At 39.6% G+C, this 20,894-nt stretch overlaps 1 protein-coding gene across 3 annotated transcripts in view; it reads left to right on the top strand.

Annotated features, from left to right (window-relative positions):
• The first annotated feature begins 513 nt into the window (after window positions 1-513).
• LOC110508773 (la-related protein 4B) overlaps window positions 514-20,894 on the top strand; it is a 37,937-nt gene continuing 17,556 nt past the window's right edge. The window contains exons 1-3 of one of the 3 annotated variants that reach the window (XM_036965929.1): window positions 514-601; window positions 5,186-5,319; window positions 17,042-17,195. In XM_036965929.1, coding sequence (XP_036821824.1) covers window positions 5,239-5,319; window positions 17,042-17,195 — 235 coding nt within the window. In that variant the 5' untranslated portion in view covers window positions 514-601; window positions 5,186-5,238. Of the gene's footprint in view, window positions 602-627; window positions 1,142-5,185; window positions 5,320-17,041; window positions 17,196-20,894 lie in introns of those variants that run through there. The other 2 variants (XM_021589578.2, XM_021589579.2) reach the window with 2 other exon arrangements.

The raw sequence follows: 20,894 nt of genomic DNA, 5'->3' as shown, positions 1-20,894 counted from the left end.
AATGGTTGGGTCTAAAGCATGATTGAAAGGGTGAAATTCAACAAAATGTATCTAGGTACTGACACATTTGGGAATGTATTAATTTCTCAAATATGTTTTACTTTTGAACAGATTGCTGTTATTGGTCTGTAGTTATTTCAATCTAAGGAATTTCAGTCACTCAGACACATTTCCAAACAAAAGGTATTTCACCAGTCGTTAAAGACATGTTGAATCGATCTGCTAGAGAATACATTATGACATTAGCAGACCACTTTATAAATGTGGGTTCCATTCTATCGAGGCCAGCTACTTTGTTGATATTTATTTAATTGAGGAGGCAGTATATCAGTTGGATTAATATTTCTAAAGTTGAATGTCTTTCAACTTTGATTTGGGGTGTTGATCTCCTAGTTTCATGTATACCTAGCATTGATGGAATTGTCGGTGACCAATAAATTAGGCTAGATTTTTTAAACAACACTTCTGATTTCTTTATAATACGGTACAACCCTTTAAATTCAACCAATCCACGCCCATGTGGCCTGTGATCCACACCGTTGATCACGAGTGGATCCGTGAGCCACTGAATTTCGACCAACCGAGGAGCATGTTCATTGTGGTAGGAGGCGGGAGTTCCTTGCTTTTGTGACAGCTTTGGTGGTGTCTGAACTACTCCCAAAGGGAAGGGAAACTGCATTTTCTCCATTCCCCACTGGTATATCGTTGATGCAGCTAGCAAGCGAACGCTTCAAGTTAAATCCAGTATTTTAAGAGTTCAGGGTTGATGTTCCTTATCCACTTTCCCACTCGAAGAACCGCCGTTCGATACATTTCGAAGAATAATATTATTTTAGTCCGACTGAACCAAACAAATTGAAGTGCAAAGTTAATAGTTACATTTCTATTGATTTGCTAGCTTGCATTGCTAGTTGGGAAAGCTAAGGTTAGCTACGATATTTAGTTTTCTAAGATTTAAAAGGGCGGGTATTATTTTTAGCCATCAACAGTTTGTTATTGCTCATTCGAAGACACCGGCTAATTAGTTAATCATAGCTAACTCGTAACTAGCTCGCTTTAATACTGTGCGTATTCAGCCTGGAAGCCAATTCAAGGCCTTGCTTACCACCAGTCTGCATCGCCGTGCAGTGAGAGCTGAAAGGTGAGTATCGCCCATTGCTAACTAACGAGTTTGCTATCTCTGCTAGCCAGCTCGCTCGCCGACTCGATGTTGGTAACGTTAACTAGCTACACCTATAATATTTGGCAAAGACGATGGCCTCGTAGCTAACGTTAACTAGCCAAATTCCAGTGATCTGAGGTGTCTGGCTAGCTACTGTACTAGCCATCTACAGTAACGGGTTGCTTGATGTGCGTTGTTTTTAGCATTGCATAGCTAACAGTAACTATCTAACTTAGCCAACGTAGCAAGCTACGTCTTCCCACGTCGTATCTTGTTGCTACCTAAACTAATATGAAGTGGTTGAGTTAGCCAAATATTTATTATAATGATTGTTACTAATTAAAATAATGTATTGCTAAACTGGCAAGCTTAGAAAAGTATCATGCATGGCTGTGCACATGAAGAGTTGAAGACTATCCGTTTTGCCGTTGGACAAGTCTCCATCAACGATGCGAGGGGGTTGGAGGACCTGAATCACGCCGGAGGTCGCCATCTTTCACTGATTGTTGGTGATGGCATCTGTTTCTTCTAGCAATTTGTGTCAACTTTGTAGATTAACTGGCTTGACTCTGCTTTGCTTTATTGTTATTTGCTATGTGGCAGTCACATGCCACCACGATTCTAGCCTGGTCCCAGATCTGTTCTTTTCACAATTCCATGGGGAGTTGGCAAGAGAGCAGACTGCCACCCAAGTTACCACGGCCACGTTCAGTAGTCGGACGTTGCAGATATGAATGCCACGAAAAGAGCTGAATTGTTTCCTCATTCTACAAGTCAGATGCATGTTTCTTCTACATATAAATATGCTATCTCAACGTTGGTTGTTGCTGAACGCGCCCCATGATCCACTGTCTAATTGGCAAATTTGTAAACATTGCCCTAACTAGTCAGGTAGCTAGGTTAACCATCGTCCTGTAAACACACACAATATAAATCCTCCTTGCTAGACTGTAGTCTCCCTAGGAGTTTTCTTGAAATGTACTGAGAATATCAAAACTAAGTGCAAATGCATAGTGCAAACAAGTTTGGTAGTACCAATCAAATATGGAATTGTCAAATTGTCTGTTTACACTGATATGGGGAATGTTCAATAGGAACTTGTGAACTGTTGACAACCACTGGTAGGCTCTACCAAACACATCATGCCATCTATCACTTTGGGGGCGGCAGGTATCCTAGCCCATAGAGAGGCGAGCCAGCACCTGGAGTTTCCAGTTAGAAAACTGCATCCTATTATGAAAAATCTGGTGGGAAGTGAGCTGGCAACCAGAAGGTTGCTGGTATCAAATCCTAGATGCCACTGCCTGTTGTGCTCTTGATTAAGGTACTTAACCTCCCCCTCCACAACCGCGTGTCTTTCGGAGCCAAAGTAACGTTTCGGTTGACTTTGTGTGCAATTGACCAATAAAGTGATCTTAAGCTTAATGTATTGCAGTCACCACCACAATTATGTAGTGAAAATATTTGTGCTAAAATGGCAATTTTTGTGGAGACCAGAACTATGCTTGCTTGCGTACTGTACAACAGCACAATCCTAAAACACAGATACACATTAGTCAGCAGAATGGCAACAGGTTTATATGAATTTAATCTGTTGGCTTGTCTAATCCACAGGGGAGTTGGTAGAGCAAAGTTGGCACTTTCTGTAAACACTTTTAGCAATTTGGCCACCTTTCAGATAGCATCTAGCTTCTGTTTCACAGAATGAGTAGGAATCGACTAAAAGACAGTTATATACATGGTCAACATTAAAACGATAGCCAGTTAGGCCCATATATGCCAAATATGTCCATGATGACGCAGTATTAAGTATGAGAGTTGTTAAATAATAGTATGGGAATCTTGCAACCGTTGGCAAGGATCTTTCAATTACTTTCATAACTGTAGTTTTCCTTGTGGCTTGCTTGATGGAAAAGCATCTGTTTTGTCACGATACCAGATTTTGGACATCGACACTGATACCAGGTTTAGTATCATAATACTTGATACAGAAACAATACTCGATACCAAAACGATAGTCTGATAGTGAATCAATACCATGGCAATAAAAACATAAAGCGTATTAGCTAGTCACAGAATAACCACTGGGCTTTGTCTTTTAAACGTTAAACAAAATTTAAAAATATATATTTTACCTTTATTTAACCAGGTCGGCCAGTTGAGAACAAGTTCTCATTTACAACTGCCACATGGCCAAGATAAAGCAAAGCAGTGCGGCACAAACAACAGTTACACATGGAATAAACAAATGTACAGTCAATAACACAATAGAAAAGTATATATACAGTGATATGGTTTTGCATAAGGAAAATTGTTGATAACTGAAATATATTTTATTCAATTTCTTGCCAAAATAAAATGCCATTAAGTTACAGAATACCTTCAATTTTCTTTGCAAAACCATATCGGAGACGGAGCAGATCATTTTCCAATTACATTTAAGTTGTTTTAAAATGTAATTTGATACATCAGGGTTAATATGCTGATCTTGTGTGAAATTACATTCATTACTCATTATAGCTAAATAATTTTAATGTATTAAGTAAATAGTCTGCTTCCAAAACAACGACGCTTTGAAGCTCATTTCTGAAGCTTGTTGCAGTTGTCTACACACCTTAGAAATGCAATTGATTTTGTGCTTGCTGCTATTATTTTAGTCTATGGCTGGCTGGCTAGTGGCTACTGCTAACAAACCCAGACAAATGCAAAGTCTAAATATTGCTGTCAAGTTATGAGTGCATTTGACATTACATTTGGGTTGTGTATTCATATTATACTGCTCACATATGCTCATGTCATCAACCAAAAATTAGTAGAATTTTACACATTTTACAGAATTACCAAAAGTAACAAATTCTAGTACAGAAGTGTTTCTTTATGTTCTAGTATGGAAAAAGTACGTACATTTTGGTATATTGTGCAATACTGTGTATACTGTGTAGTCAATTACACTGGCCTGTTTAGCAGAGTTCGCACTGTCTGTGGGATTGAGCATATAGATCCAAGGTGGTATGCTATACAGATATGCCATTATTTTTGTCTTGTTTGCAAACACAATGAGAGCTCATGTTAGACAGGCATTAGATTGTTGGACAATTATAATTTCTGTACAAATGGAATCTATTGGATAGAAAGACATTTCCAATGGTGTTTATGCTATTTTTCTTATAGATTGTTTAAGTTTTGTTGACACTCATCGTGATGTCCAGCATGGTTCCTCTATATTGCGGCTTTCTTTTATTTGGCCCCCTAAGTTTTGAGTAAAATAAGTTGTTTCATTTTCATTGTTGGAGTGTGTAAAGCTGTCATCAAGGCACATTTAAAAAAAAAAAATTGAACCTTTATTTAGCTATTTAAAGGGTGGCTACTTTGTTAAGCGAGTAAAACATTTTTTTGACTTGTTTTGGTTACTACATGATTCCATGTGTTAATTCATAGTTTTTTTATTATTATTGTTATTATTATTCTACAATGTAAAAAATAAAGAAAAACCCATGAATGAGTAGGTGTTTTCAAACTTTTCACTGGTACTGTAGACTAAAAACGCACCAGGAAATCAGCTTCAAGGGATTTTAATTTTGGGAATATATTCCCACTCATCATTGAGAGAGGCATGTGATCATATACAAATGTAAACAAGATTTGAAATGTTATCTTTTAAAAAATATGATCTGTTTGGGCTTCTTATGGTCAATTTGCAGTCTACTAATTCATCAATTGTAATTGTTTCCAGTCCCCTGACCATCCGCTCAAGAGAAAAGCCTCCCTTTGTAGAATCTAGTTGATGATCTCTGTTAGTAATTAATACATTTTAATCTTAAGGAAATATTTATTTGGACTTCCATGGAGAGCTACAGCATTGGTTGTTGTAGGGTATTCTCTGTGTAATTCACAATAAATTAAATGGGACGAAACAGGGAGGCAGCTACCTGAATTTGTCCAATGAACACTTGGTTTCGTTTTTGCAATGGTGTGCACTAATGAATAGAACCTTGGTAAGCGTATTTGTTTCTCTATCCACAGATTACTTGGTGACAAAGAGACTTCTCCCTGAGGAGCCAAGAAGTAGACGGCTCATGACTTCTGACCAGGATACAAAAGTTGTAGCTGAACCACAGGTGCAGCAAGTACAAGAACCAAAAGAGAGCTCTCATCTGGTAGGTACCCAATACTTGTGCCTGTAACAAAAACTACCTCTATCACCTGAACTAGAAATGCACATTTTCGTAAATTTTGCTACCGACTAACCAACCCTCATTAATGACCGTTTGTCGATTTACATTTTTTCCAAACAGTAAAATGATGTAACCAACAGAAAATCCTATGCAAGCATACAAGAAACTGACATTTTTCATTAAAGGAAAACTCCACCCAAAATGATATTTTGGTATTTGTTTCATTAGTCCATTGTTGATATCGTCCCAAAATGTTTTGCATGTCAACAATCAAGTTTTTGTTGACATATCATTTTCAAACATTTGCCAAGATGCAGTTCGCAGGAAACACACTTCTAAACAGCACACCTAATGTGAGCGGTTCCATGTGTTAGAAACTTAGGAGGGGAATCTAATAGCATTAACTAAGATGGGTTTTTAATATGACTAGGATTGTGCCTTTGGCTTCTGGACAAAGAAAGAAGTTTGATCTGAAAACCAATAGAACAAAAGATAAATTCTGGTTAATGCCACGTGGAAGTCTTTGTAAAATAATTACCACCATATTTCTATGGCTGGAATTCGGCTAGGACATTTTGAAGCAAGGTAAGACATGCCTCATTATTTGAAGTCAAGTAAAACATTCAGGTTTCAAACAATTATACTGCCTCAAGCTCACATTGCAAAGTGATGGTGACGTGCTGATAGCTTCCCTACTGTTGACTATAGCCTATGCACTCGAATGGCGAATGGGAGGAGCGCTTTAATTACGAGTTGAGATTGAGGAATAAAAATAGTAGCTATTTAATCGTGGCTATCAAAACAGTTTAACACACGATTACATTTAGAATTGTTATTTATTGCACAATGACAGATTACTAAAGCATGTTTCATTCTAGTACCAGATTTTTGAGGAGCTGCTCTCGCGCTGTCTGGCAGGTGATGGCTATTTCACTCCTCAAACTAGGCTATGTGCAGTTGAAGTCGGAAGTTTACATACACTAAGGTTGGAGTCATTAACTCGGTTTTCAACCACTCCACAAATTTCTTGTTAACAAATTATAGTTTTGGCAAGTCGGTTAGGACATCTACTTTGTCCAAGACACAAGTAACTTTTCAACAATTGTTTACAGACCGATTTATTTCACTTAATTCACTATCACAATTCCAGTGGGTCAGAAGTTTACATACACTAAGTTGACTGCCTTTAAACAGCTTGGAAAATTCCAGAAAATTATGTCATGGCTTCAGAAGCTTCTGTTAGGCTAATTGGCATTATCTGAGTCAATGGAGGTGTACCTGTGGATGTATTTCAAGGCCTACCTTCAAACTCCGTGCCTCTTTTCTTGACATCATGGGAAAATCAAAAGAAATCAGCCAAGACTTCAGAATTGTTTTTGTTGTAAACCCTCCACAAGTCTGGTTCATCCTTGGAAGTAGTTTCCAAATGCCTGAAGGTACCACGTGCATCTGTATAAATAATAGTACGCAAGTATAAACAACTATGGGACCACGCAGCTGTCATACCGCTCAGGAAGGCGTGCGTTTTGTCTCCTAGAGATGAATGTACTTTGGTGCGAAAAGTGCAAACCAATCTCAGAACAACAGCAAAGGACCTTGTGAAGATGCTGGAGGAAACGGGTACAAAATTATCTATATCCACGGGAAAACGGGTCCTATATCGACATAACCTGAAAGGTCGCTCAGTAAGGAAGAAGCCACTGCTCCAAAACCACCATAAAAAAGCCAGCCTACGGTTTGCTACTGCATTTGTGGACAAAGATTGTACTTTTTGGAGAAATGTCCTCTGGTCTGATGAAACGAAAATAGAGCTGTTTGGGCATAAGGACCATTGTTATGTTTGGAGGGAAATTAGGGGAGTCTTGCACGCCGACGAACACCATCCCAACCGTGAACCACGGGGGTGGCAGCATCATGTTGTGGGGGTGCTTTGCTGCAGGAGGGACATCAATCAGGAAGTTGAAGCTTGGTCGCAAAAGGGGCTTCCAAATGGACAATGACCCCAAGCATACTTCCAAAGTTGTGGCTTAAAATGGCTTAAGGACAAGAAAGTCAATGTATTGGAGTGGCCATCACAAAGCCCTGACCTCAATCCTATAGGATATTTGTGGGCAGATCTGAAAAAGTGTGTAAGAGCAAGGAGGCCTAGAAACCTGACTCAGTTACACCAGCTCTGTCAGGAGGAATTGGCCAAAATTCACCCAACTTATTGTGGGAAGCTTGTGGAAGGCTACCCAAAATGTTTGACCCATGTTAAACAATTTAAAGGCAATGCTACCAAATTCTAATTGAGTGCATGCAAACTTCTGGCCCACTTGGAATGTGATGAATGAAATAAAAGCTGAAATAAATCCTTATCTCTACTATTATTCTGACATTTCACATTCTTAAAATAAAGTGGTGATCCTAACTGACCTAAGACAGGGAATTTTTACTAGGATTAAATGTCAGGAATTGTGAAAAACTGAGTTTAAATGTAATTGGCTAAGGTGTATGTAAACTTCCGACTTCAACTGTAGTTCTCAATAAATAGTTGAGTACTCAAACGGACGTCAAAGCTCAATCTTTAAACAGATATTATAAAACATTGTAAATACTGTAAACCTATTTGGGGAATGTGCATTGTGGCTGACAGTTCCATTTAGTCTTGAAGACACTTAATTTGCTTTGACTTGGTGTTCCATTTGTGCGTATGCGGAGCACAGCTAAAAAAACACCAAGCCAACCATCCAGGCCTGAAATGGTTTAATTTGAGGGGCAAGGCCATATGGCCTTCAAGAGGTGCCCAATCTGCCAGGGCACCAAGGCCATTAGCCAATTAAATTGATTTGAAAACTGAAACAGTAGCCATTTTATTAAGAAAAACAAGTGTGTGAAAATGTACATAAATAATTAGCCTACTTGTAGCCTAAGTGTAGGTGATGGGCTGTAGCCAATACACACAGGCTGTCATGTCCTGACCAATGCTGCCATGAGGGAGGTGCCTGAAAATGTAGCCAAACTTAAAGGAGACTTTCTCTTTAAAAAATGTTTTTAACGTATGCATGCTAAAACGCCAGTCATATGACAAATATAATGTAGGATAATTATTTATATCTAAAGGCTTGATTGTGTTGACCATACTTGAAGCACTGTTCGTTCAGATCAAGGCCAGTGCCTGTTCCACACTGCAACATCACCCACCTTGTGATCTGAGCAGTGGCAGTCAACATTTTGAAACGATTTGACCATAAATGTAATTGTTTAAAACCTGGATGTTTTTTGTCCTTTTTATGAAGCATCTCTTACCATGTTCCGATCATAGGAATGTTAAAGGCTTTTGTATAAACACTTCCTCTTTTATGCCATTGAAACCAGTATTTCTCTCATGTTCTCAACTTTCTTTCGTTGATGTTGTCATCTGTCAGCATGCATTTTGGTGCGCTTTTGAGAACGGTGTTCCTGCTAATTGCATTTTGAAACACTTGCGCTTATAGCCTACTGCCGTGTGCGCATTGCTGCGACTATAATGTGAAGAAATAGCCTAATAGTTTATCAACATTTTCAACTAAACCTTCTGATCTGTTGCATCAGCCTCATTGCTTTTAAATGTTTATTTTTTTATGTACAGTGGTGGATTAATTGGGGATCTATCGCATCCACAACTCCCTGAGTACAGTATGTTTGGAATATTTATTTCTCGCACAGAAGGACAAGCTCACCAATAGAATAGGTCAACCTGTGTACTTTGATAGTAGATTTGTTTTCGCTGTTACTCCTCTTGTTTGCTGACAAAAGTAAATATGGACAGTTCTAGCATCTTCAATATGAAGGCCGCGTGCCGTTGTCTGTCTTCACTTGTTGCCTACTTCGGCGCTGTGATGCCTTTGAGAAGGACCCGATCATGTGACGGGCATTGGCTAATAAGAATTGAGATCTGAGTGAGCCATGTGGAGTGAGGTGCTTTGGAGGGAATTATAATTATATTCAGCCCAAGGGCACAATGGCCACTTAATCAAGAAGCAAGTGGATGTAGGTAGTCGACACATTCATTGTGATTCCCCCTTGTCTTCAATCTCTTAAGTTGGAAAGAATGCTTAGTAGCCTAAATGGAGGGCCAAAGGAAAGCTTTTTCCACCAAAGACCCAAAAATATGAAATGGAAAGACATTGCTGCCCTTTCCAGTATCATTTAACACATGGCGAAAGATGTGAAACAAGTTTGGTGGCAAGTAAAAGTCCCCAATGGAGTCTTGAGGTATAAGGTATTCACATATCTCAATCAGGGACTTTTGCTGTTTAGGAAATTATTTATGCCTCCCACAACTCACCTTATTAAATAACCTTTATTACAACGTGCTTGTTAACATGTAGCGTGTGACGTTAAACATCTCATTCTGTGCTTCTAGGCACAGCACTGCTGTGCCATATGCTGTGTATCTTATCCAAAAATGAAAGCTGTTACATTAATGAGTCTAATGCTACTGGTGTGTGCCTTTTAGGGTTGTTATGATTTAGAGGTTGACCGACTAATCGGAATGGCCGATTTTAATTAGAGCCAATTTCAAGTTTTCTTAACAATCGGCAATTTTGGACACCGATCATGGCCGATTACATTGTACTCCACGAGGAGACTGCGTGGCAGGCTGACTACCTGTTATGTGAGTGCAGCAAGGAGCCAAGGTAAGGTGCTAGCTAGCATTAAACGTACCTTTTATAAAAAACAATCAATATTAACATAATCACTAGTTAACCACACATCAACCACACATGGTTGATGATATTACTAGTTTATCTAGCATGTCCTGCGTTGCATATAATCGATGCGGTACCTGTTAATTTATCATTGAATCACAGCCTATTTCGCCAAACGGGTGATTTTAAACAAGCTCATTCGTGAAAAAAAGCACTGTCGTTGCACCAATGTGTACCTAACCATAAACATCAACGCCTTTCTTAAAGTCAATACACAAGTATATTTTTAAACCTGCATATTTAGTTAATATTGCCTGCTAACATGAATTTCTTTTAACTAGGGAAATTGTGTCCCTTCTCTTGCATTCTGTGCAGAGTCTGGGTATATGCAGCAGTTTGGGCCACCTGGCTCGTTGAGAACTAATTTGCCAGAATTGTACGTAATTATGACATAACATTGATGGTTGTGCAATGTATTTGGACTTATGGATGTCATCCGTTAGATACAATTATCGGAACGGTTCTGTATTTCACTGAAAGAATAAACGTCTTGTTTTCGAGATGATAGTTTCCGGATTTGACAATATTAATGACCTAAGGCTCGTATTTCTGTGTTATTATGTTACGATTAAGTATATGATTTGATAGAGCATTCTGACTGAGCGGTGGAAGGCAGCAGCAAGCTCGTAAGCATTCATTCAAACGTTTGCCAGCAGCTTTTCGCTGTGCTTCAAGCATTGAGCTGTTTATGACTTCAAGCCTATCAACTCCCGAGATTAGGCTGGTGTAACCGATGTGAAATGGCTAGCTAGTTAGCGGGGTGCGCGCTAATAGCATTTCAAACGTCACTCGCTCTGAGACTTGGAGTAGTTGTTCCCCTTGCTCTTTTTGTGAAGCGATGGGTAACGATGCTCAGAGGGTGGCTGTTGTCAATGTGTTCCTGGTTCGAGCCCAGGTAGGGAGTGAGGAGAGGGACGGAAGCTATACTGTTACCCTGGCAATACTAAAGTGCCTATAAGAACATCCCAATAGTCAAAGGTATATGGAATACAAATGGTATGGAGGGAAATAGTCCTATAAATACTATTAGCCACAGCCTAAAACCTCTTACCTGGGAATATTGAAGACTCGTGTTAAAAGGAACCACCAGCTTTCATATGTTCTCATGTTCTGAGCAAGGAACTTAAACATTAGATTTCTTACATGGCACATATTGCACTTTTACTTTCTTCTCCAACACTTTGTTTTTGCATTATTTAAACCAAATTGAACATGTTTCATTATTTATTTGAGGCTAAATTTATTTTTATTTATGTATTATATTAAGTTAAAATAAGTGTTCATTCAGTATTGTTGTAATTGTCATTATTACAAATAAAAAATAAATAAAAAAGAGGCCGATTTTTATTCTATCCGATTTTTCTTTTGGGCCTCAATAATCAGTATTGACGTTGAATAATCATACTACGATAACAGATTTCCTATGGCGAAAAAAAGAACATATTAGACAAATCTCTGGTCCTATAAAATCCAATTTTATTTTAAAATGTGGGTGCTATAGCTTGCAATATAAACTAAGTCACATAATGCTATTTTTCTTACATTTAGTGTTGTCACGATACCAGAGTTTTTACTTTGATACTGATAACAGGTTTAGGATCACAATACTTGATACCATCACAAAAAAGGCTTATCATCCGAAGTCACAGAATGGCACTTGATCCAGACAGATGAACTCAGTTACTGATCTGTCCAATCGTTGGGCGTCTTGAGTCCAAGTAATTACGTTTTGAGCATTTTTATGTCCATTTTTAGACAGTCATGTATGCATTAATTTAATCCATTATACAATCGATTTAGACTTTGTTTTGTAGTTAGGTTGTTTTACCAATGGTAAACGTGTATTTTAATAGTATCTATTGATAAACTGGGTAAATCAAGATGCAGCCTAGGTCTATTCACAATACAGGTGAATACATATCATTCAATAGGAGTGTGTGCATGCATTGAGTCAAGCTTATTTTAGCTGATTTCATGGGGCTCCAGATGACAAAAAATCCCTTCCATTTAGGACTTATTTTATTGGCAACTTCTAAGAGAACATAGCTTTATTATACTGATTTAACAACATTTGCATAGAAGAAGCAATTTATTTTATAAAAGTGTGTGCAGTCTTTTAAATAAATGTATGACACCAATTGCGAGGCGGAATGTGGCTATGGAATCTAGTGGAAACCAGAGCGGAGGCAAAGGAAGACTAAGTCAATAAATTTTTTGGGGGTGACAATCCGCTTTGAAATCAGCATGTTTTGCATATTATCACAAAATAAAGTATTAGGGTAGTGTATTCAGCCGTCAGCTAGCAAGTGAAGGTGACCTACTATTAAAGCAGGAAGCTACCAGTATCGTTTTGCATTGTAAAAGTGTTCCAACCTGTATAGACATTAAGTTTTTTTCCCCCTGGATCATTTGAATCCTTTTCCAGTCCACTGTCTTATCTTCCCTGGGTCTGGAGCTCAACGTGACCGAGGCCTCCCATCTATAGACGGGCGGATCAGTCCAAACTGTGTTTAGTAAATAAGGGACTTTGACCTATCCCGGTCAACAAACGAAAGCTTCCCTGGCCGTTTGCCTAACTAGAGCAATAAAACCATGCTGTGTGCTCTGTCCACTATGACAGTGACAAACTCCTCCCCCCTCCCTGTCTATAGTTAGTTAATTATGATTCGCATCCTCCCCAAAATAACATTTCCCATCAGGCTACTGGGGAAAAGTGAATCTCTCCCCTCTGTGACAGAGGGAGGGAGGCACTGAGGCTTTTTATTGGGAAAGGTCAAGCAGACCTGAAATGCTCGGAAGCATTGACACAGTAGTCAGTGACGTCTGCCCAGTTTCTATAGCAGCCAGGTCAGATGTGAGCTGGAGAGTGGGGAATTATAGAATTGCGTGACTGGATTATGGGTTTGTCGTTCCTCCTGTCTTGGTCTCAGTGGCACTTGTTTGGTTTTGATGTCAGATTTCAACTTGCTCTTGGTGTGTTTTGTGTATGCTTGACTGGACAGAGTCCACTGAACTTGTAATGCAGCATTTGTGAAATATGACCCGGGCAAACAGAGGGGCCTGTTCCATTATTGTATCAAATTGAAGAAAGACACAATCAAAGTAAAAGTCTCCCTCTTGAATACTCACAGCCCCATGAATTGTCCACAGCTGAGAATCATTACTAAGGTTTTCCATTAAGGGGTTTGGCTCCAACTATGACTTTAAACTTGTAACTAGATTATGGATATTGGTGTGTTACTTTAACATGGGCTAATCTAAGTCACACCTAAAGGCCTATTGGGTGTGGATTGCAAAAGGAGTAGCCTAGCGTACACAATGTGGATTATCCATTCTTCAAGCTGCCTCTGTCTGTAAGCTTTGGCTCAGGTGGATTTAACCGTAACTCCTTAGCCGTCAGTCCATCTGTGTTCGTTTGTGACGTGGGGTTTGATGGAGGAAGAATGACTCGGAGGGTAGCAGCCAGCAGCAGAAGTGATGAAACCGAAGCCCATGAAATGGAAATTGGTCACGGCGACGAATCAGCAGCCGCCAAGTCAGAAGCTCACACAGCCGTGTCTTTCTCATCAGAGTGCTTATTCCCTGACAATCTGATGCTTAGCCGCTCCTCAACTCCTTGTGAGCCAGTTTGACAGCACAGATGGACAACCACAGACACAGCCTCGGAAGCATCAGAGAGCTCACAGTGAAGACGATGGGAGGTCATGCTGAATGTGATGTTTCTGAAAGCTCTGGGAGTACCCAGGTGATAATAGTAAACTATTTGTTGTGCGTTGACTCTGCCTCTGGTTGAGAAGGGTCCACAGGGGCCGTCACTGTGTGAAGCAGGTGGAATGACTGAGCCCAGCGTGTGCAGGACTGGGTTGGATGCAGCGCTGGACCCTTTTCTGACAGCAGCCAGTGGAGAGTAACTGTTACAGACATGCTCCTTTGCCTCAGGACTTTCAGGGCTCTAATAGTAGAGCTTTCAACACAACCCTCGACTACAGTCTCCTCTTTATCCCAATCAGTTGTGCTCTATCTGATAGTTAGTAATAACACTTACCCCCCTGTTTTTAATCCCGACCTTCAGCTCCACTCAACCCCTCCATCTATATCTTAACACCATCCAATTTTTTTGTTCTATTTGCTGTGATGTTTCACAAGTTGTAAGTTCACATACACTTTAGGCTGGAGTCATTAACTTGTTTTTCAACCACTCCACACATTTCTTGTTAACAAATTATAGTTTTGGCAAGCCGGTTAAGACACAAATTCTGTCCAAGACAAGTAATTTTCCAACAATTGTTTACTGTCAGATTATTTCCCTTTATAATTCACTGTATCACAATTCCGGTGGGTCAGAAGTTTACATATACTAACTTGACTGTGCCTTTAAACAGCTTGGAACATTCCAGAAAATGTCATGGCTTTAGAAGCTTCTCATAGGCTAATTGACATCATTTGAGTCAATTGGAGGTGTACCTGTGGATGTATTTCAAGGCCTACCTTCAAACTCAGTGCCTCTTTGCTTAACATCATGGGAAAATCAAAAGAAATCAGCCAAGCCTCAGAAAGAAAAAAAAAAAAGTAGACCACCAGTCTGGTTCATCCTTGGGAGCAATTTCCTGAACGCCTGAAGGTACCACATTCATCTGTACAAACAATAGTACGCAAGGTTTGCTACTGCATATGGGGACAAAGATCGTACTTTTTTGAGAAAAGTCCTCTGGTTTGAAACAAATAGAACTGTTTTTGGCCAAAATGACCATCGTTATATTTGGAGGAAAAAGGGGGAAGCTTGCAAGCCGAAGAACACCATCCCAACCGTGAAGCACGGGGGTGGCAGCATCATGTTGTGGCGGTGCTTTGCTGCAGGAGGGACTGGTGCACTTCACAAAATAGATGGCGTCATGAGGATTGAAAATGTGGATATATTGAAGCAACATCTCAAGACATCAGTCAGGAAGTTAAAGCTTGGTCTCAAATGGGTCTTCCAAATGGACAATGACCCCAAGCATACTTCCAAAGTTGTGGCAAAATGGCTTAAGAACAACAAAGTCAAGGAATTTGAGTGGCCATCACAAAGCCCTGACCTGCCCACAAATTATCCATAGGATTGAGAACTGAAAAAACGTGTGCGAGCAAGGAGGCCTACAAACATGACTTAGTTACACCAGCTCTGTCAGGAGGTATTGACCAAAATTCACTCAACTTATTGTGGGAAGCTTGTGGAAGGCTACCCAACACGTTTGACCCAAGTTTAACTATTTAAAGGCAATGCTAGCAAATACTAATTGAGTGTATGTAAACTTCTGAGCCACTGGGAATGTGATGAAAGACATAAAAGCTTAAATAAATCCTTCTCTACTATTATTCTGACATTTCACATTCTTAAAATAAAGTGGTGATCCTAACTGACCTAAAACAGGGAATTTTACGAGGATTAAATGTCAGGAATTGTGAAACTGAGTTTAAATGCATTTGGCTAAGGTGTATGTAAACTTACGACTTCAACTGTACGTTCTTAACCTTTCTATTCTCATAGTTTCAACACATTGTAACTTAAACATTTTGGCCAAAATTATTATATTGTAGTTCAACTATGACTTTTCAAATCACCCAGTAGTAAAATCGGCAGTGTTAGCTCCAGGTAAATGTTGCGCATCAACCATTCCTGGACCTGCGACCAAAAACAAGCTTCATATGTGCAGTACCAAAACAAATGATCTGATTCGGTCTCTTCGCAGCAAAATCTGCAGAACTGTTATGGTTGTATCCTATATTTATAGAGTGAGATATTTTATATAGAGGGAGATATTTATGTAGTTATACACAATTCCTGCAACCAATAGAATGTTATAATTTAACAATTCTAAGTTTTGAATCCAGCTTTGTTTTGTGTATCAGTACATGAAAGATCTCTTCCAAACTATTTTGGAATCTGTGGCACAGCTGTCAATGTGTTGGTCCTTAAATTAAACTGGTATACTTTAACATTTTTATATTTTATTCATCACAATTTGCTTTATCCAATTTTGGTCTTTAATGCATGGCCAACAGACAAGTTCCTTACTTTTCCCCCTTCCACTTGCCTCTACCATTTTTGCAGTAATGCTACAATTAGTTGGTTGTAATTTTGGGTAGAGCTGACGTTTCCATTGCCCTAACAAGGGGCATAGGTGGTTGCCCTGTCAGGTGGTTATGGGTGTGGTTGGTGCTGTTTTAAATCGGTCTGGATTTAGCAGCGAAGAGAAATGTTGCTAATTTCCTGCAAATCTATTAATTGTTTTCTCATTGTCTATGGGGTTTTCTAGTTCTCAAAGATTATATTCTTAAACAAATATATAGGTAAATTAGCTTTTCTACATACTTTCTGTCAAAATGACTAAATCCAATCGCAAAGCTTTTCTCCATCCCGGAAATTAATGTTTTTTTCTGTGTGGTGGCAATAGCAGTGGTGGTGCGCATAAATGTATCTAAGTGGAAACACTGATTTTGTTTTGTGTGTGTATTGTGTTTTTCATGATGTCTTCTCTGGAACCGACAAGCAAACATGTTCACTAGCATTTTCTCACGGAGTCTGTTGCCCCAACTCGGACTACTAGATAACTAGTAATCCCAGAGGGGATTGTCTGCTTGCATAGTAGTGTCTTCATAATGGAGATCAGCTTTGTTTGTGTGGGGCTGTACTAAGATGAACTTGTGGCCATTTTCTATTTGCACATTGCTATTTGTATGTTCACACTACAAGCAGGCAAAGTTGACTGGCAGGGCTTTTAAAATAGGAATGAGCAACTGACAAAAAGTCCTTCTGTAGGTTACCTTCTCATTCTTCCCTGATCCAGCCTATATTCCACTATGCTTACAGTATGCCTAATTCTGTACTTTGGTGTTTTTGAGCAGCATCCCTCCTACATTCCTTTAGTCTGCTGAAGTGTGGGGGCCTACCTGAACTCATGTTTATAATACTATCTTGTCTCCTGAAACAGGAATCTGCCAAGGTTTCTGACCTGAACCCCAATGCGAAAGCATGGGCCAATCACATGCTTAACCTGGACACCACCACTGGGACTGCAGATCCACCTGCTCTCCAGCCATGGAAGGACGGCTGCGTTAGCAGCTCCGCTAACCCTGGGCCAGAAGGTCAGCAATTTTAAGGGCCGGATAAGAATAGTCCTTATGTTACCGTGTCCCTGTCTGAGTCTCAAATGGCACCCTATTCCCTACAAAGTGCACTACTTTTTACCAAAAACAGTGCAATATGTAGGGAATAGGGTGCCATTTGGGACACACTCCATGTCGTCACGGCACATGCAGTCAGGGGTGAATCATTTGTCAATTTAGAGGGAGAGCTATGAATATTACCAAGCTATCCTTTCATCTAACTCATGAGCATAATCACTTATTTTAATGTGCAGAAGTTAAGATTAGCCAAGTTTAGCTGCCGTGGCAGTTAACAAGGGAATGGTGGAGACATGGAAATGATCAATTAGTTTTATTCTGATTTGACACAGCTTTTCATTTATTTAATTTAACCAGGTAGGCCAGTTGAAAACAAGTTCTCATTTACAGCTGCGACCTGGCCAAGATAAAGCAAAGCAGTGCAACAAAAACAACACTGAGTTACACAAACAAACAAACAGTCAATAACACAATATAAAAATCTATGTACAGTGTGTGCAAATGTAGGGCGGTAGGGCAATAAATAGGCCATAGAGGTGAAATAATTACAATTTAGCATTAACACTGAAGTGATGTGCAAGCAGAAATACTGGGGTGCAAAAGAGAGGATAAGTAACAATATGGGGATGAGGTAGTTGGGTGTGCTATTTACAGATTGGCTGTGTACAGGTACAGTGATAGGTAAGCTGCTCTGACAGCTGATGCTTAACTTGTTATGGCTGCAATCCCGCTAACGGGATCGGTATGACAACTACCAGTGAAAATAGAGGGCGCCAAATTCAAACCACAGAAATTTCATAATTACAATTCCTAAAACATGCATGTCTTATATCATTTTAAAGCTATTCTTGTTGTTGATCCCATCAAAGTGTCCGATTTCAAATAGGCTTTTCAGCGAAAGCACTACAAACGATTGTTATTTCTCCACCAAACCACAATAAGCACAGCCATTTTCCAGCGAAATATAGCATTCACAAAAAGCAGAAATAGAGAAAATGAATCCCTGACCTTGAATTATCTTCATCAGATGGCACTCATAGGACATAGGACATAATGTTACACAATACATGCATGTTTTGTTTGATAAAGTTCATATTTCTATAAAAAAATCTGAGTTTACATTGGCGTATTAGATTCACTTGTTCCAAAAACATTAAGTGATTTTGCATAGCCACATCGTTTCACCAGAAATACTCATCATAAATGTAGATGATAATACAAATTATACACATGGAATTATAGATATACCTCTCCTTAATGCAACCGCTGTGTCAGATTTCAAAAAAAGTTTACGGAAAAAGCAACCCATGCAATAATCTGAGACGGAGCTCAGAACAGTAGCCAAATTAGCCGCCATGTTGGAGTCAACAGAAACCAGAAAATGCATGATAAATGTTTCCTTACCTTTGAACTTCATCAGAATGCAGTCCTAGGAATCCCAGGTCCACAATAAATGCTTGATTTGTTCGAAAATGTCTGTTATTTATGTCCAATTAGCTACTTTGGTTAGCTCGTTTGGTAAACAATCACAAAGTCACACAGCGCGTCAACTATAATGTGACAATGTCCAAAAGTTCCGTAACAGTCAGTAGAAACATGTCAAACGATGTACTGAATACATTTTTAGAATGTTGTTTACATACATCTTGAATAATGTTCCAACCGGAGAATTAGAATGACTTCAGATGACCGGTGGAATGCAGGTCCTTCCCCTGTGAACGCGCATTGTGAAAGCGTGGTCAACTCGTGGCAGTGGTGACTATTTCCTGTCTCATTCGACGCACCTTCATATTAGTCATCAGACAAATTGCTATTGACTGTTGACATCTAGTGGAAGGCTTAGGAAGTGAAAACTCATCCATATCTCGCTGTAATTTCAATGAGAGCTTGGTTGAAAATCTGCCTCCCCCAGAAAAAATCCAATCAGGAAGTGGAATTTCTCAGGTTTTTGCCTGCAATATGAGTTATGTTATACCCACAGACATAATTCAAACAGTTTTAGAAACTTCAGTGTTTTCTATCCAATACTAATAATAATATGCAAATACAGTGGGGCAAAAAAGTATTTAGTCAGCCACCAATTGTGCAAGTTCTCCCACTTAAAAAGATGGGGCCTGTAATTTATCATAGGTTCACTTCAACTATGACAGACAAAATTAGAAAATAAATCTAGAAAATCACATTGTAGGATTTTTAATTAATTAATTTGCAAATTATGGTGGAAAATATTTGGTCACCTACAAACAAGCAAGATTTCTGGCTCTCACAGACCTGTAACTTCTTCTTTAAGAGGCTCCTCTGTCCTCCACTCGTTACCTGTATTAATGGCACCTGTTTGAACTTGTTATCAGTATAAAAGACACCTGCCCACAACCTCAAACAAGTCACACTCCAAACTCCACTATGGCCAAGACCAAAGAGCTGTCAAAGGACACCAGAAACTAAATTGTAGACCTGCACCAGGCTGGGAAGACTGAATCTGCAATAGGTAAGCAGCTTGGTTTGAAGAAATCAACTGTGGGAGCAATTATTAGGAAATGGAAGACATAGAAGACCATGGATAATCTCCCTCGATCTGGGGCTCCAGGCAAGATCTCACCCCGTGGGGTCAAAATGATCACAAGATTGTTGAGCAAAAATCCCAGAACCACACGGGGGGACCTAGTGAATAACCTGCAGAGAGCTGGGACCAAAGTAACAAAGCCTACCATCAGTAACACACTACGCCGCCAGGGACTCAAATCCTGCAGTGCCAGACGTGTCCCCCTGCTTAAGCCATCACATGTCCAGGCCCGTCTGAAGTTTGCTAGAGAGCATTTGGATGATCCAGAAGAAGATTGGGAGAATGTCAAATGGTCAGATGAAACCAAAATATAACTTTTTGGTAAAAACTCAACTCGTTGTGTTTGGAGGACAAAGAATGCTGAGTTGCATCCAAAGAACACCATACCTACTGTGAAGCATGGTGGAAACATCATGCTTTGGGGCTGTTTTTCTGCAAAGGGACCAGGACGACTGATCCGTGTAAAGGAAAGAATGAATGGGGCCATGTATCGTGAGATTTTGAGTGAAAACCTCCTTCCATCAGCAAGGGCATTGAAGATGAAACGTGGCTGGGTCTTTCAGCATGACGATGATCCCAAACACACCGCCCGGGCAACGAAGGAGTGGCTTCTTAAGAAGCATTTCAAGGTCCTGGAGTGGCCTAGCCAGTCTCCAGATCTCAACCCCATAGAAAATCTTTGGAGGGAGTTGAAAGTCCGTGTTGCCCAGCAACAGCCCCAAAACATCACTGCTCTAGAGGAGATCTGCATGGAGGAATGGGCCAAAATACCAGCAACAGTGTGTGAAAACCTTGTGAAGACTTACAGAAAACGTTTGACCTCTGTCATTGCCAACAAAGGGTATATAAAGTATTGAGAAACTTTTGTTATTGACCAAATACTTATTTTCCATCATAATTTGCGAATACATTTATTACAAATCCTACAATGTGATTTTCAGGGTTTTTTTTCTTCTAATTTTCGTCTGTCATAGTTGAAGTGTACCTATGATGAAAATTACAGGCCTCATCTTTTTAAGTGGGAGAACTTGCACAATTGGTGGCTGACTAAATATTTTTTTGTCTAACTGTACACACACACACACACACACACACAC

The sequence above is a fragment of the Oncorhynchus mykiss genome, chromosome 28 (assembly GCF_013265735.2).
Source record: "Oncorhynchus mykiss isolate Arlee chromosome 28, USDA_OmykA_1.1, whole genome shotgun sequence".
Classification (NCBI taxonomy): Eukaryota; Metazoa; Chordata; class Actinopteri; order Salmoniformes; family Salmonidae; genus Oncorhynchus; species Oncorhynchus mykiss.
This window is presented reverse-complemented; position numbering and strand designations above follow the sequence as displayed.